Source organism: Pieris napi, chromosome Z, assembly GCF_905475465.1.
Source record: "Pieris napi chromosome Z, ilPieNapi1.2, whole genome shotgun sequence".
Taxonomy (NCBI): domain Eukaryota; kingdom Metazoa; phylum Arthropoda; class Insecta; order Lepidoptera; family Pieridae; genus Pieris; species Pieris napi.
Window position 1 is genome coordinate 3,748,191 of NC_062259.1, and position 16,440 is coordinate 3,764,630.

General features: G+C 33.3%; 1 protein-coding gene across 1 annotated transcript; it reads left to right on the forward strand.

Annotated features, from left to right (window-relative positions):
* Positions 1–5,414: 5,414 nt before the first annotated feature.
* On the forward strand, positions 5,415–15,928 carry LOC125062798 (probable cytochrome P450 303a1). The gene is made up of 4 exons (XM_047668960.1): positions 5,415–5,504; positions 11,629–12,686; positions 13,890–14,007; positions 14,910–15,928. The coding sequence occupies exons 2-4, from the start codon at positions 11,629–11,631 to the stop codon at positions 15,225–15,227; spliced, it is 1,494 nt and encodes a 497-aa protein (XP_047524916.1). The 5' UTR covers positions 5,415–5,504; the 3' UTR covers positions 15,228–15,928.
* Positions 15,929–16,440: the final 512 nt, after the last annotated feature.

Consider the following 16,440-nt stretch of genomic DNA (forward strand, 5'->3'; position numbering starts at 1 on the left):
GCCTGACTTTTAATTGTTTGATTGTGTGTGGGGTTCTGCGAGGCGCAGTTGACCCCTATCTACCAAAACCCATCTCCATCGGCTTGCTATGGACGGTTCTAACATTCGTGCTAATGAAAGTATTTGTTCCTGTACTTATTCTTATTATAATCTCTATTCAAAAATTCAAAAATTAATTATTATGAATAAACATATAGGTAACAAAATGTACACTTATGAACCTCAAATAATAAATATATATGCAATGATTATAATTTAACATTTACTGCCAGTTCTCAAATCAAGGGCGTAGAACGGAGGAGAAAAACTCTCCGCCACTCTTTTTAATCGCTAAATTTTGTTTGACACAACGTTTGTAAGGAGCTTTAACCATTACACCACCTTCCACATGACATCTTAAGTAATTAATAATAATGTTATTAAATATTATTAAAACAAAGATTTGTCCGATCAGCAGGAGACATGGTGAAATAGGAGCACGCCCTTACATTCTCGTGGGAAATAAACAACGATTTGTCTTAAAGCTTTACTTTAATAGTATTTCCCTTTAGATTAAAGCTTTATTTTAATAATAACTCGCTTAACATTCGTCCAGGTCAAAAACGTATTATATTTAAAAGCACGAAAGCCTAGGTATGTCGCTTAGTCTCGCCAAATATACAATATTGGTAACTGAATAGATTCGTTAAAATTACATGCGAAATTGATTATTTCCCAGTCATTAGTGTTCCTCTATTAAAATCGATTGATATAATAACACCGAAAAAAAAACTAGCGAAGGTTGTAAATGTAATGAGCCAAGGTCATTAAACAAAACGGCTGGACAGTGGACAATTGAATTGGAGTAGCAGGAAAGTGAAGAAACCTTTGTCTACTAGAAAATTAGGAAGAAAAAACCTCCATCAGTCCATGCTCCAACAGAGGAGCTTTTATAATTAATAATTTAATTATAATCCTCGCTAATTAAGTGCGCTTAGGATGCATCTAGCGAATAAGGCTAAATGGAGTTAAGCCTCTTTGATTCAGGATTATACGCATATCGAATATTAATCCTTTAGACAAAGCAATTGAAATTACAATTGATATTATTTGATTTGTGGGAAGCTGGAAGCAGGAAGCTTTATTGATTAGATTCAGAGTAGGTTTAGCGCTGAATGAGACAAAATCCTGGATCGAAAACGTATCATGGCTTTTTAAGTGGTTCACGACTTCGACCGTTCCATAATAATATTTGATACGTACTAAAAAGAACAAATTTCTGTATTTGTGATCATTTATTTTTCGTAATAGACAAGACACACGATCATAGTGTCGAAACATTATGGAACACTGACTGTTAAAGAACATTACTTTAGTTTAAGCTATTCACTAGTGTTGTAGATAATTAGCCAACATAATATTACTTAGTAGCCATAATTATTGTATAGGCTAGATTATAATTTATGTAAAGCGCACTCTCTTGTGTGAAATTTGTTGGAGGAAAAAAATAGACAAGTAAAAGATAACTTTTGTGTATCACCCACGCCGATCTACTCCCTTTGAGAACTGACAGTAAATGTAAAATTTGAAGCGTTTAATATTTATTTATTTTTTGACGTTTATAAATTTACATTGTGTAACTAAATATATAACTGATTTTTTATTAATTTTACTGGAAATCTAGGGAAGACCCTATGTCCTGTAGATTTCGACAGGTTGAAACGATCTGACAAAGTGTGAATCTGAATGTGAGTTTAGGGTTAAAAAAATAATTGTAATGACATTGAAAAAGTAATTATAGAGTTCGACTTGACTGTATTTAAAATTAAAATATTTTTTAGTTTCAACGAGGTCAAAAATGCAGAAATAAAAGCTAAAATTTAGGTCAAAAGCTTGACCTCTCAATCTCCAAAATGCTCTCTCGGGCAATTTGAGGCTCGTTATTGTAGGATTACTAAATGTACAACTATTCCACAGGATAAAATATATTTAAAAAACATGAAAATTTATATTAAGCGGTAGTATTTTAAAACATAATTTTATATCTTTACTGTGCATTTTCGAGACGTGAAAATTTCATCTAAACAACTTACGATAGTATCATGTAGATAATGTCTGTTGCACAGATCTCCGTTAACAAAGTCGTCGCTTACTGAATGCTGTCTCCGAGTTCCGACCATGGAGATCTTTATCATAAGTTCGCAGAGCGATATTGTGTAAATTATGTATTTAATATTATAATATATATTTTCTTCAAGTGAAACGTATTTAGGCGCATGAGGGTAAATTTTTTACGGATGAAACTCAATAATAATATTAGCGTCACGAAGATTAGCAGCGTTTTTGTCGAAGAAAAGGTAGAGAGCGATTGAGACCGATTTAGGGAGAATTACCTTATAGAAATTCTATTTTTAAATTTCGTAAAGAGAATAATTTATGAAATATGATTATATTATATTTTATGCAAAATAATTTATTGAAATCTCAAATGACGCAATGCAAATTAAAATGACACGTGTTTTTATTATCGAGGAAATAAATTTATAATTTGTATCAATTTTCAACACTTTTAATATTTTAATGACAATGAAATTCATTAAACTCCTAACATATCTTCCTTATTCCCTCCCTCTTAGTCTTGGAAATCTAAAGATTTAGATTTAGATAAATATGAACAAGACTTAAAAATTTCTTTGCCAAAGTTTCACTTCTGACATGTGTACTTTGTACGCACGCACTTTTTCATATTTTTGACGTGACAACGTCTTATAATTCGATGGAGCCGGCTGCACGCACGAAAAAACATGACTCATGCGGCGTTACCTCTCTCTGAGGCGTTCCATTTAAGGCTTGAAGTGCAAGCGAGAGCACTCTTTCCGCGCTCTCGCTTGCACACAAAAATTGACATAATTGTATTTATGCGGACAAATAAATGTAACTTGATCAATTCAATTATGATTTCCATTTACTTCCTTCTCTATATCCATACAAAATATGTATCTAACAAAAAAAAAAAAATCTTTTGAAGAATGCAACCATTCCATCAGTATTTTCTTATGACGTTGTCACGTTCAACTATCGTCAGTGAACCGACTTTACAGACAACCGATATTTTTTTTCAACACATTGTATTAGCTTAGTACTGTAAGGATACGAGGAGGAGAGGAGAGTTTAAGGAGCGCAAATGTTTTCATTCAAAGTCCATCAATACTTTTCTATTACGATTACATTTTCGATTGCTACTTAGCTAATCCGTGGTAGTTATGAGAATGCGACCGTCACAGACGCGAGACTTATAAATAACTTTTTTATCGTGTCTTGTAAAAAACACTTTAAATCTTTAAATAAGGACGCAATTAAGATTTACGGAATTATAAGTAATGTTCCGTGTCGGTCCCACGGAGGATAAGGTTGCTTTTAGGATAATTCTTATAAATATTAATACTATGATAAAATGTTTTATTATACAAATAGACATGGTCTGTATTTCAGATTCCCTATGTTTATGACATTGTATATTGTAAAGAATATATATATATGTCACCGTAAAATTGTAAAAACCGTTAGATTGTAATCTATCTCGCGAGATTGTAAACTGTCGAATGATTGTGAACCTCAGCGTACTGCTTACAATTTAACGTATTATTATTCGGTAGATTGTACTACACTAACTTAGTTATCATTCAAACTTCTTTGGTCAATTACAGATTAATTTTACTTCCCAACAATTTCATATACATAACTACCGAATAATAATACGTTAATTTGTAAGCAGTTCGTTGAGGTTCACAATCTTTCGACAGTTTACAATCTCGCGAGATAGATTACAATCTAACGGTTTTTACAATTTTACGGTGACATATATATTTCCAATATCGAGGAAGGAAATTATGCTCTTGTTCCGACCAAAAGGTTCCTGGGCCAGTCGAATTAGCCAGAACTAGGTTACTCTTATGTTGTTTAAACAAAGTACAAGCTAAGATTATTTTTGTTTGTTTTGTTTTGGTGCTCAACTAAATTAAGTTGCTCATATGATAGAAAATGAGGATGTAAATACGTGGACCCTTTCGAACGTAACGGAAAGTCTCTGATACTAAAAAGTTTATAATTTTTAACGAGTTTTTTATCAATAATAATAAAACTTTAAGTGACCATCATTGAATATTTTTATTAGATTGAACAAATTCATGTAAAGAAAATATTGTTATTAAATCTATATGGCAGCATTTATTAAATACAACGCCATCTAGCGCCTTGTTTCGCTTTAAACTTGTATTCTAATAAACACCGTACACAATATAATATATACATGTTGTTGTCAGACATCCGCACTAGGTGGCGCTTAAATATATACTATTATTGGACAATTTTGCCGTTGTTTATAGTCGCCCTCTAAGCTAAAATGAACTTGGGGGATTACTTGTATAATAAGGTCAACACTTCCATTTCCATATATCCTCTAACAAAACATGAGTACAAGAAGACGGTTGCACTGTGGCTACTGGACCTCAACTATGAGGAAACAAAAAATGCTTACCATAATTAAATAGTTAAGTATAAAGTTGATACCAATTTATGTTAATGATAGGGAATAAATTTATAGTATAACAGTTTTAGCTTTATTATATTAACACTTAAGTTATAAAACATACACACTCACGTACACACATAAACACACAGACACACACCCACACACATACACACAATTTACGCATACACACTTACCCCATGTGGTTGTGGGTATATGTGTATCACTATAAATATTGCAGCCTATGTAATAATGATTGTTTATTCTCACTAGATTTGTCTCTACTATATAAGACCTTCTGTCGATCCGAAGTGGTGGAGGCCTGATGACCTGTAACACAGGTACTCTTACCTTTAGCAGACATCAGTCTCACACAAACTAGCATTTTACCTAAACAGAAGTAAGACAATTATTTATTTATAATAGTATATAACTGTCACTTGTTTATGTACTAAGTTTTTGAGAGAAATGAATAAAGATTATTATTATTATTTTTATTATAGGTTGTAGCGTCTATGTGAAGTGGAGCGACCCATTGCATCTTTACACGTTACTTTAATGTTTCAGATCCACACAAGGTTGCGCGTACAAATGTTAAACCGCACTTGGCCATTTTTAATTTAAATTAAACTATGATACAAGTTATTTTTCTTCTATAACGGAAAATATTTTAGAAAATATAAATTAATATATTTTCTAAATAAACAAAAAGCATGCTGTTTTAAATTAACGACAATTCTTAGTCCGTCCTTAAGTTTCTTATTTCATTAAATTAAAATGTATTCGATATTAACTCGCATAAAAATCGAAATTTACCGAACAGCTGGAACCTCATTTTCTGACAACAAACATAAACCGCTTAGAAGTAAAAGTTATACACTAAAAACCCGTCTTTCCCCTTCTTTTCAGTTCCCGACCACACTCGCGAATCTGACAATCGCAGAAGTTCACGTATTCGCGCATATATTGTTTGGTTCACCAAAATAGTGATATAAAGGTATGTATATATGTATTTTGCGATCTTTGTAACGCTTATTGCGCAAGCGGCGAATGATATTATGTATTCTCCATAATGAGAGTGAAAGTGTGTCAATATTAAACAGTGTAACAGAAAATTTCTCTTCGCGAAACAATTTATTTGTGTTTTTTAATTTTATTATAAGGCACACGCTTTGTTCGCGGAATTTTTTATTTTTTTAAACAAAGAAAAAATATACTGATTTGAATGTGTCTAAATTATGCAATAATTTTATTGCATTTATCGTTGTAAGACTTTGGGTAATATTTATATATCATGCATAGATAAATGAAATTAGACTATATTAAGAGCCATACAAAATCTACAAGAACATTATTATTTGACGTACGATACAGGGGAAGTTATGGTTTTTGTTAAGGCATCCATGCGACTTCAAAAAAGGTATTATTTAAAATTCAAAACCATCAGGGTATGTTACTCTACCTCTTTATTTACTAACAAAGAAACAACACCTATTGCGGCTAGACGCTTTCTTATACCACATATTAGAGACTATATCTTTGTGGTTCGTTTTGAATGGAAATTTTAAAAAGTTACTACTATTTAATACTAGCTGGTGCCCGCGACTTCGTCTGCGCTGGATTAGTATTTCGAGTAGTTATATTGACTATTCAAGATAAACATTTCCATCATACATTACATATTTGTAACTCTAGTGGGTTTGACAGCGCACGCCAGAATAGCTCGAAGATGGTAGATTTTTTCCTACTTGATATTTTGTACAATTCACACAATATCTTTATAAATTGAAGCATATGTGATATTCTGATGTATAAGTTATATTATTGTAAAGTTTCAGTACAATCCATTCAGTAGTTTTAACGTGAAAGAGAAACAAACATTAATCCATACTACAAACTTTCGCGTTTATAATGTTAGTAAGATAGTCCTTATAATAGTTTTTAACACAAATCTTTAATTCGTTCTAGAATGACAGTTCTTTTGTACATGTAACATTTATTGAATATGTCACTATAGTTACTGCAAACGAGGACTCTGCTATATGTTAAGTATATATAAGCACATTAATATATATTAATGTGAGCTAAATAAAAATCGTTGCATGCTTCTTATAAGCTGGATGCAGAAGGTGACTAACGAGTTTTTAAACGAGTTCAAATGTCGAAAAAACTTACGCAGAACATTAAACAACGGAAAGTTGTGTACTTGGGCCACGTATTGCGCCATGGCCGCTACCAACAGAAGGAAGAAATCATGGCTTCGCAACTTTAGGGAGTGGGCGGGTATTGCAACTGCGTAAGAGTTGCTGCATCTGGCACAGGACAAGACACGCTTCAACAGACTGACGGTCAAGAGAATGTGAGCTTAACCGACCCCAATACCCTATCTCAAACCATTATCCACCATCTGAGATAGTAATCTTAATCCAAAATATTGTAACAAGTGTGCCAATAACCAATCGACGGATTGTAATAGCCATCTGTATGTGGATAGAAAATTTGTATGAAAATGACAGTTGACGAAAGCTCGATTTCAACAGTTAATTATTTTAACAGATTTAAACTTACACCAGTTTTTTTAAATAATTAAAAAAACTGTTTGTTTTGTTGTAAACATACACATGTATATTTTAATGTTATTTGTACGGTTTTATTTACTTTATTTGGTTTACATTGATTATCAAATATGAGTGAAAACTCGCTAAAGTGGAACGACAAAGAGCATTTTATACGTTATACATTACGTTGCCAAAAATGGATTGTCTTCGAAGGTTTTGGTTATTGGGATGCAGATAGGAGATCGATCGACTGTCACGGTCTGATCAATAATATAATCAAATAGATAAATGATAATCAATCCACAATCTCAGATTGTTTTCAATCTGAGATTGTGGATTGATTATTGGGTTCGGGCGTAAATTAAGTCACATGACGTGGGATATAAAAATAAAGTACTAAGGTTTTGGAGGCACCGCAAGCGTGTCGCAACTGCCAAGGTGCCTAGTGATTAATTATAAAAATTAAAAGATCAGTTAAAAAATAAATAGTGGCTCTAGTACATCTATCAAAGGCTCTTCCAGTCGTCCAAATTCGACTTCGATAAAGGGGCATATCAATTAACAGGTCGGGAACGCACTCGCGAGACTCATTTTATATGTCTATGCGCGTGATATATTACATGAGCATGAGCGTTCAAAAAGTATTATTTATCTGTTATATAATTATATTTGGTAAATAATAAAATACGATTATGTGTATAAACGGTCATATTTACTGCCCCTATCCTCAAAGTGAATTGAAATCCACTCAAAATAAACGCAGTCCTTTAAACGATCCTCTTTAATTGAAGGGTCGGTTAATATAAAGAAAAAGTACATCAGAAGCTCAACAAATTTAATCAAATAAACCCTTTTCATTTAAAGAGTATTAAGATTTATATATGTACTAGTTGGTGTCCGCGACTTAATAATATTTGTCCAAATGATGTAGCGTGAAAGACATATTTTATCTACTTTAAATACCAGAAGCGATAAAAGAATATATTTTCATTTAGGAATCAATTTATTACTACCAAATGTGCATTTAAAATAAATTATAAATTTTTATTGTCAATAGTTATGGTTTATTATTTAGGCTATAATGCCTTACACATAAGACATATATATACTTTTTGTAGATCTATTTTTTTTTATTATTTAAGATAAACACTTCCATCATACATTACATATGTGTGACTAGCGGTTTTGGCAGCGCACGCCAGAATAGCTCGCAGATGGTAGATTTTTCCTGCTTACTTGATATTTTGGACACACAATATCTTTATAAATTGTAGCCTATGTGTTATTCTGATGTATAATCTATATTATTGTAAAGTTTCAATAAAATCCATTCAGTAGTTTTTACGTGAAAGAATAACAAACATCCATATTTACGAAATTTCGCGTTTAGAATATTAATATGTATATGTTAACGTAAAATTGTAAACACCGTTAGATTGTAATCTATCTCGCGAGATTATAAACTGTCGAAAGATTGTGAACCTCAGCGTACTGCTTACAATTTAACGTATTATTATTCGGTAGATTGTACTACACTAACTTAGTTATCATTCAAACTTCTTTGGTCAATTACAGATTAATTTTACTTCCCAACAATTTCATATAACTACCGAATAATAATACGTTAATTTGTAAGCAGTTCGTTGAGGTTCACAATCTTTCGACAGTTTACAATCTCGCGAGATAGATTACAATCTAACGGTTTTTACAATTTTACGGTGACATATACACCTTTATTATATTATTGTCAAGGTGACATTATTCCCTGACTTCTTAACACGTCTCTCATATTGCATACTCCATCCCAAGTGGAGCCTTTGACAATATCACCTGGGAGCCACTAAGGTTAAATGAACTGCCACTTCACCATTCTCATGCAAGTTCGCTTAGCGTAGCCCTGCCTGGAGTAATTTAGTTCAAGCACCTGTCCGTCTCTTGCATCCAATATGTCGAGTTCAAATTGCTCTTACTTTAAAAGAAACGAAATTAAACTACTAGTCCATTGAAATGTTGCATGGGGTGAACATTTGTTAGAGGAAGCAATTTAATTATGGGACATGTAGGGGTCAGTCAGTTATATATGTCACCGTAAAATTGTAAACACCGTTAGATTGTAATCTATCTCGCGAGATTATAAACTGTCGAAAGATTGTGAACCTCAGCGTACTGCTTACAATTTAACGTATTATTATTCGGTAGATTGTACTACACTAACTTAGTTATCATTCAAACTTCTTTGGTCAATTACAGATTAATTTTACTTCCCAACAATTTCCCATTAATTTGTAAGCAGTTCGTTGAGGTTCACAATCTTTCGACAGTTTACAATCTCGCGAGATAGATTACAATCTAACGGTTTTTACAATTTTACGGTGACATGTACACCTTTATTATATTATTGTCAAGGTGACATTATTCCCTGACTTCTTAACACTTCTCTCATATTGCATACTCCATCCCAAGTGGAGCCTTTGACAATATCACCTGGGAGCCACTAAGGTTAAATGAACTGCCACTTCACCATTTTCATACAAGTTCGCTTAGCGTAGCCCTGCCTGGAGTAATTTAGTTCAAGCACCTGTCCGTCTCTTGCATCCAATATGTCGAGTTCAAATTGCTCTTACTTTAAAAGAAACGAAATTAAACTACTAGTCCATTGAAATGTTGCATGGGGTGAACATTTGTTAGAGGAAGCAATTTAATTATGGGACATGTAGGGGTCAGTCAGTTATATATGTCACCGTAAAATTGTAAACACCGTTAGATTGTAATCTATCTCGCGAGATTATAAACTGTCGAAAGATTGTGAACCTCAGCTTACTGCTTACAATTTAACATATTATTATTCGGTAGATTGTACTACACTAACTTAGTTATTATTCAAACTTTTTTGGTCAATTTCATATACAATTTTACGTTAACATATATAAGTAAAATTGTTGGAATTGAACAAACATTTTTGAAAATTTGTTTTAACGAGAGATCATAAATGCCGTCAAAATGTTGTTTTGACCGGCTTGTCATGAGCATTGACGAACCCGGTCAACTTTGGAGCCCTTTATCAGCGTTTCCAATTAAAGAGGAAAGACCTTTAGGAAGAGATCCTCTACGAAATTGTTCTGATAAAATAACTTTTTTAATTTTAGATTTATGGTAACATTAAATCGCAAATATAATTTAATTTTACGATATATATAGCCTAACGTAAGACTAATAAGCAATTTAATAACCAACTAACCTTATTTCCTAAAACGAATATTTAACTTATATATAACTTACAGTAGGGGGTGACGATTTGTTCTTGTATACTATTTACCACTTACCACAGTTTAGCACTAAAGCCCAACGTCTACTCACACTAATTCGTATGGTTTTCCTTTTCAATCTTGTCAATTCGTAACTAAAATGAATACTTGAAATTATTGAAGTCATTATTTTTATTTTTAAAAATTAATTAAATTTTTTTAATTTAATTTTTTTATTTTGGAATTCAATAATTTATGACGTGTAACATTCGAACCCCTAGCTTCGGGCCTCTTGGAAACGACGGTCAGTGTGTATCGGCTGAGAAGGGCGAAACTTGCCGCAGGGAATAAAAAATATTGTATTTGCGTTCCACTTGCCATCATGTCTCATAAAATCTGATAAAAGCTAAGAGGCTGATTGCTGATGGATTAAAAAAATTTAACATTCTGTTATACTTACTCTGAAGTCAGATCTGAGCAAAGCGATAATTTCGCCATTTCCCCACGGCCTAAATATAAATATGCATTCATTTTAGTTACCGGTTCATACGCTACCGGTTCTTACGCATCCACGTTACTTTCCTACCCATCGAAGCGAGTCGTTCGTAGTTTTAATGAAAATGTAGGTTAATATTCGTAAATTTCCAGTGCTGTCTAGATTTTAGGTGTACGATAAAGGTGTAAAGCCTCTATATTGTACCCTTAGTAGTGTAATACTACTACTAGGTACTATACCGGGAAATTTATAGGATTTTTATACTTAGCAGCAAACCATAGTGGTAGTTTTATTGATTCGATATGTAATTTTTTGTATGTTCATGTATTTATTTAGGACGTCAACTCTGGCCCGTGATCCATGGTTGCGGGACTGAATGTAAAATATTTTAGTGTTAAAGTAAAATATTGTGTAAAAATGAGTTTTACTTAAAATTTATTAGAGACCATTTAATGTAAATTATACCAAATCGCATGTTTCAAAACTACATAAATACTTAATTAGGGAGAAATCATTCCACATGGAGGTCATAGTCTTCTTTAATCTTAAAAATCTTTGTGATTTCATTTTTATACTTGGAATTATCGTAGATCCTTGGAAATATATCATTTTACCTTATCTTCAATTAATTACGTAGTTTAATTTATTACTATCAAAGAAAATTTACCTACGTTTATTATGTTTCATGTACCTATCGCATAAAATTAAGTTCTATTCAACTTAGCTAAATTTAATTTTATTATACTGAATTATCGTCAAATCCTTTATCATATAAATATAAACAGCTCAAAATAATATTTACTCTGATTTTCTTTGTTTCAGATGTGGTTAACAATTTTAGTTGTCATCGCTATCATTGTTCTAATCCTCTACTTAGACACTGTCAAACCGCCCAAGTTTCCTCCTGGCCCAAGATGGCTACCAATACTTGGCTGCGCACATGAAATACAAAGGATCAGAGATAAATGTGGTTATCTTTACAAATGTATACAAGAAGTAACTAATAAATACTCAGATGATGGTTCCGTCGTAGGAATCAAAATTGGCAAAGACCGCATCGTGTTGGTAAACAGTCTTGAGGCAAATAAAGAAATGCTTTACAATGAAGATATCGATGGACGCCCAAAGGGGATATTCTATCAAACAAGAACATGGGGAGAGAGAAAAGGTGTTATGTTAACTGATGGTGAACTATGGAAAGAACAGAGGCGCTTCCTTATTAAACATTTGAAAGAGTTCGGTTTCTGCCGAAAGGGTATGTCTGAAATATCATTTTCTGAAGCCAGACATCTAGTAAAGGACCTGTCAAAAGCTATAGGAGACAAAACCTCCGCAGAGCTTTACATGCACAACTTTTTCAACACGTATATTTTAAATACCCTATGGACAATGATGGCTGGTCTTCGTTATGAACCAGATGATCCGCGGATGGTGAAGCTTCAGGACCTCTTATTTGACTTGTTTGCTGCTATTGATATGGTTGGTTGTGCATTCAGTCATTTTCCTATACTGAGTGTGATAGCACCGAAGGCATCTGGATACAAAGACTTCGTAACAACACACGAGCGTCTGTGGGCATTCCTGCGAGATGAAATAGCAACTCATAAAGAACGATTCCATCCAAGTAACGAGGACAAAGACTTCATGGACGTCTACATAAGAGTGTTGAGTCAACCTGGTGATAAGCCTACATACTCAGAGGGGCAGTTAGTTGCAATGTGCATGGATATGTTCATGGCTGGGACTGAAACGACAGCGAAGAGTATGAGCTTTTGCTTCAGCTACTTGGTTAGAAATCAAGAAGTGCAAAAAAAGGCTCAGGAAGAAATAGATCAAGTTGTTGGTAGGGATCGACCTCCCACCTCAGAGGATAAGCTAAAGTAAGTAAGCCAATTGTTAAAAGTCTTACGTGTTCACTTAAAATTATTTATGTATTACCATTTATTAGATATATAAATTATGCCGTTTATGTACGAAGATTTAACTCCATTATTTCAAAAGCATTATTCTAAGAAGCTTTTAAAGAATAGTTTATTTCTGTTTATAAAATTCCTAATGACTTTGACTACTTAGCAGCGCTTTTACCTCCGATTCTATAAAAAATATCAATTTTACTTTTTAGCTTTACAAACAGAAATAAGACTATTCTGATTTTCTAATTAAATACGATATCTTTTTAGTTCTTATTTGTAATCTTTTATAGTCTGAAAGATTTTCTTTCTTGTACTAAAATATTAAATAAATCAGTGGCGCTACAACCTCTTTAAGTCTTGGCCTCAGATTTCTGAATCTGTTTCATGATCATTTTTAAATCTAATAGGCATGTAGGTGATAGGCCTCCAGTGCCTGACACACGTAGATTTTTTGTGTCTAAGACATGTCAGTTTCCTCACGATGTTTTTCTTCACCGTTCGAGCAAATGTTAAATGCAAACATAGAAATAAAGTCCATTGGTACTGCCAGGGATCGAACCAACAACTTCAGGTATGAGAGTCGCACGCTGAAGCCACTAGGCCAACACTGCTCGTTCGTTCTAAAAGATTATTAACAGTTAATTACGCATGAAACAAATTTTAATACGTGTACCGAGCTGTAGTTTAATAATTAACTAACCTCCCGCGAGGATTTTGTGTTTTAGCAATGTTTTGCTACCGAAATAATCATCGGGCGTCGAGGCAGAATTCGAAATTCGTTTAAAGGTTTTTAAGGCAGTTTTTGCCACTACCACTATGTGGGACCAGCTGCCCACTGATGTATTTCCGAACCAATTCGACTTAGGGTCCTTCAAGAAAAGAGCGATCTTAAAAGGCTGGAGACGCACTTGCGAGCCCTCTGGCAATGTAAGTGTCTATGGTCACTTAACACCAGATGAGCATCCTGTCCGTTTACCGTTATGTAACCCTGTTACATAAAAAAAGTTATTGTTATATTTCAGTCAATTTACATAAAACCATATACCTTCTAAGCCTTCCTCGAGAATCACGCTAACTATTGGTGAAAACCATACCTAAATCAATAGATTTTAGGTTAAAAAAAAGTATTAAAAATATCATATATATTAATATTATTACTTAATTTTTCAGCATGCCATATAATGAAGCTATCATCCACGAGAGTGTACGTCACTTCATGGGACGAACATTTGGCGTTCCTCATCGTGCTATGCAGGACACTACCTTGGCTGGTTACCGAATTCCAAAGGTATAAATAATAGTATAGGGAGGGTCCTGCAACTAAAGAATCATACTTCATAAGTTCTGCATAAAAAACGTTTGCTTTGCATAAGTTTGCAACGAATACTAAGAACAGTTATTTCCAAGCTTAGTGTTTCTATAGATGAAGTCTAGAATTTAAATATAAACAACTATTTACATGAGCTGTATATGTCACAGGAATTCGTTGCCCCGGCGCGGGGGTCAGTAAATTGATTTCCCAACAATAAAAAAAAAAAAAAGGATACACCAGGCACGGAAGCTAGCAGAGTAGGGACTAAATGCTATAAATTATCTCTATATCTCTATATATATATAAAATTCTCGTGTCACAATGTTCGTTCCCATACTCCTCCTATGACCTATACGGCTTGACTGATTATTATTAAATTTTTTATGCATATTCAGTAAGACTGAGAATCGATAACTATCTATATTACAAACCGTAGTGATAAGGGATGTTCACCCCAAAAATTTATTTATTAGACAATTTTTTTTGTTTTTATTTTTTTATGATACAGCATACAAAAATACATACAACCCCTAATTTTTATCCCTTTATAATGAACCTTATTTTTTTATTATAGTAAATACTTTTATTGAACTAAAAAATGGCAAACCAACGTTTGCCGGGTCAGCTAGTAATTTTACGTAATTATAAATACCATTATTTGTTTCTTATTATTTCATATAGGTATATGTCACTTATAAAAGTATTCAAACTTACTCAAAAGAAATTATAAAAAATATTTAATACAATATCTGCTAAACGGAAATCTTTGGTCCTTACTCCCTCCTTCCTTTCAGTAACGAAACATAAATAAATGTAACAATACAATCTTTATCAAAGCTAGTGATTAATTTAATCCAATGTACGCGTTTATTTTTCAGGACACAATGGTCGTGTCAAACTACACAAATATTTTGATGGACGATAAGCTGTACCCTGATCCGTATTCCTTTAAACCGGAGAGATTTATCAGAGATGGCAAAGTCTGTCTACCTGATCACTACTTCCCGTTTGGACTAGCGAAGCACCGATGCCTAGGCGATGCTCTGGCGAAATGCAACATCTTCATGTTTACAACTGCTGTTCTGCAGAAATTTTCCCTTTTACCGGGACCGGAAGGACCTCCATCATTGAATCATGTTGATGGCGCAACGCCATCTGCTGCTCCTTTTAGGGCATTGATAGTCAATAGGTATTAATGTTAATAAGCGATGTTTACTCAATTTGTAAAACGAAATAATGGCATGCTGCGACGCTGTTGATTCATTAAGACTAGATTTATTTAACTTGATGTCATGTTAGTTTTTAAGTTTAAGATAATTTACTAGGTAGTTAAACTCGGTTAAGATTTAGATAACTCATTTTTTAAACACACAATGTCATCGTATTCTGAATCGGGCTTAGTTTTTCCGAAGGAAAAGCTGTAATTACTGTAATTTGAAGGGAGAAACATCGACCAGTGTAAACACTGATTAGACGGAAGACCCCAGTGGCAGTCGGAAACACTCGGAAAGCCCGGATATGACATATTCTAACCGGAGATTGTAGGCTAATATTATGTTTGATTGTTACTTGCTTTTTTGCAAATGTTTTGTTGAAATTATTTTCAAGTAGCAAAATCATTGTTCCATTTGTACAAAATGCATAATTACTATCGAGTTATGAATGTTTATTTATGGTTACCGTTATTTTACTGACTCCCAATTTTTTATAGAACAGGATTACTCTATGTTATTATTTTTTGGTAATTGCTAGATAAGGGTTCCCTAAGAACGCTCCGATTACAATATTTATGACGTCATATAACTCATGCTAGTTAATGTGATATGAAATCGGTATCACTATTGAAGTTAAGTGTAAGCCAGGTGTTCATTTTTTTAATAAAGAAATTAAGAAATAAGCTCTTAATTATTACCTTCCAAAACAAAATCAAGCAGCAGAAAACCTTTCTGAATAAGTTCAAGAATGGACTCTCATTTGGTCCGTTGTGCGGCAAACTTCTGATCAGGACGCTCAGTTTACTGGGCACTTCGAACGCTTAAGGAGCGACCTAACTGCTCCGAGGATTTCTATTCGTTGGAAGGCACATTCGCATTCCAGGACTACGTGGGTGATTGATTCCTCTTAGACAGCCTCTACAGAAGGGACTGTCCTACACACATTAAAATGGCTATATTTTTTCGAAATTCATGCATAAAATAACATTTTGAACAGCCACACTTCGACATTTTTCTATTGTCTCAGATCCGGTAGCCGATTATTTAATTACTGTGACTGACAATATGCTGTCAAAAACTAACATAATCTCATTGAATATGTAGTAATGATCCAGCTTTATAAGACTTGTAACATTACTTGATTATTTTATTTAGTAGATGAACCTTTTTGACGTTGTCTTTCGTTTAATTCATC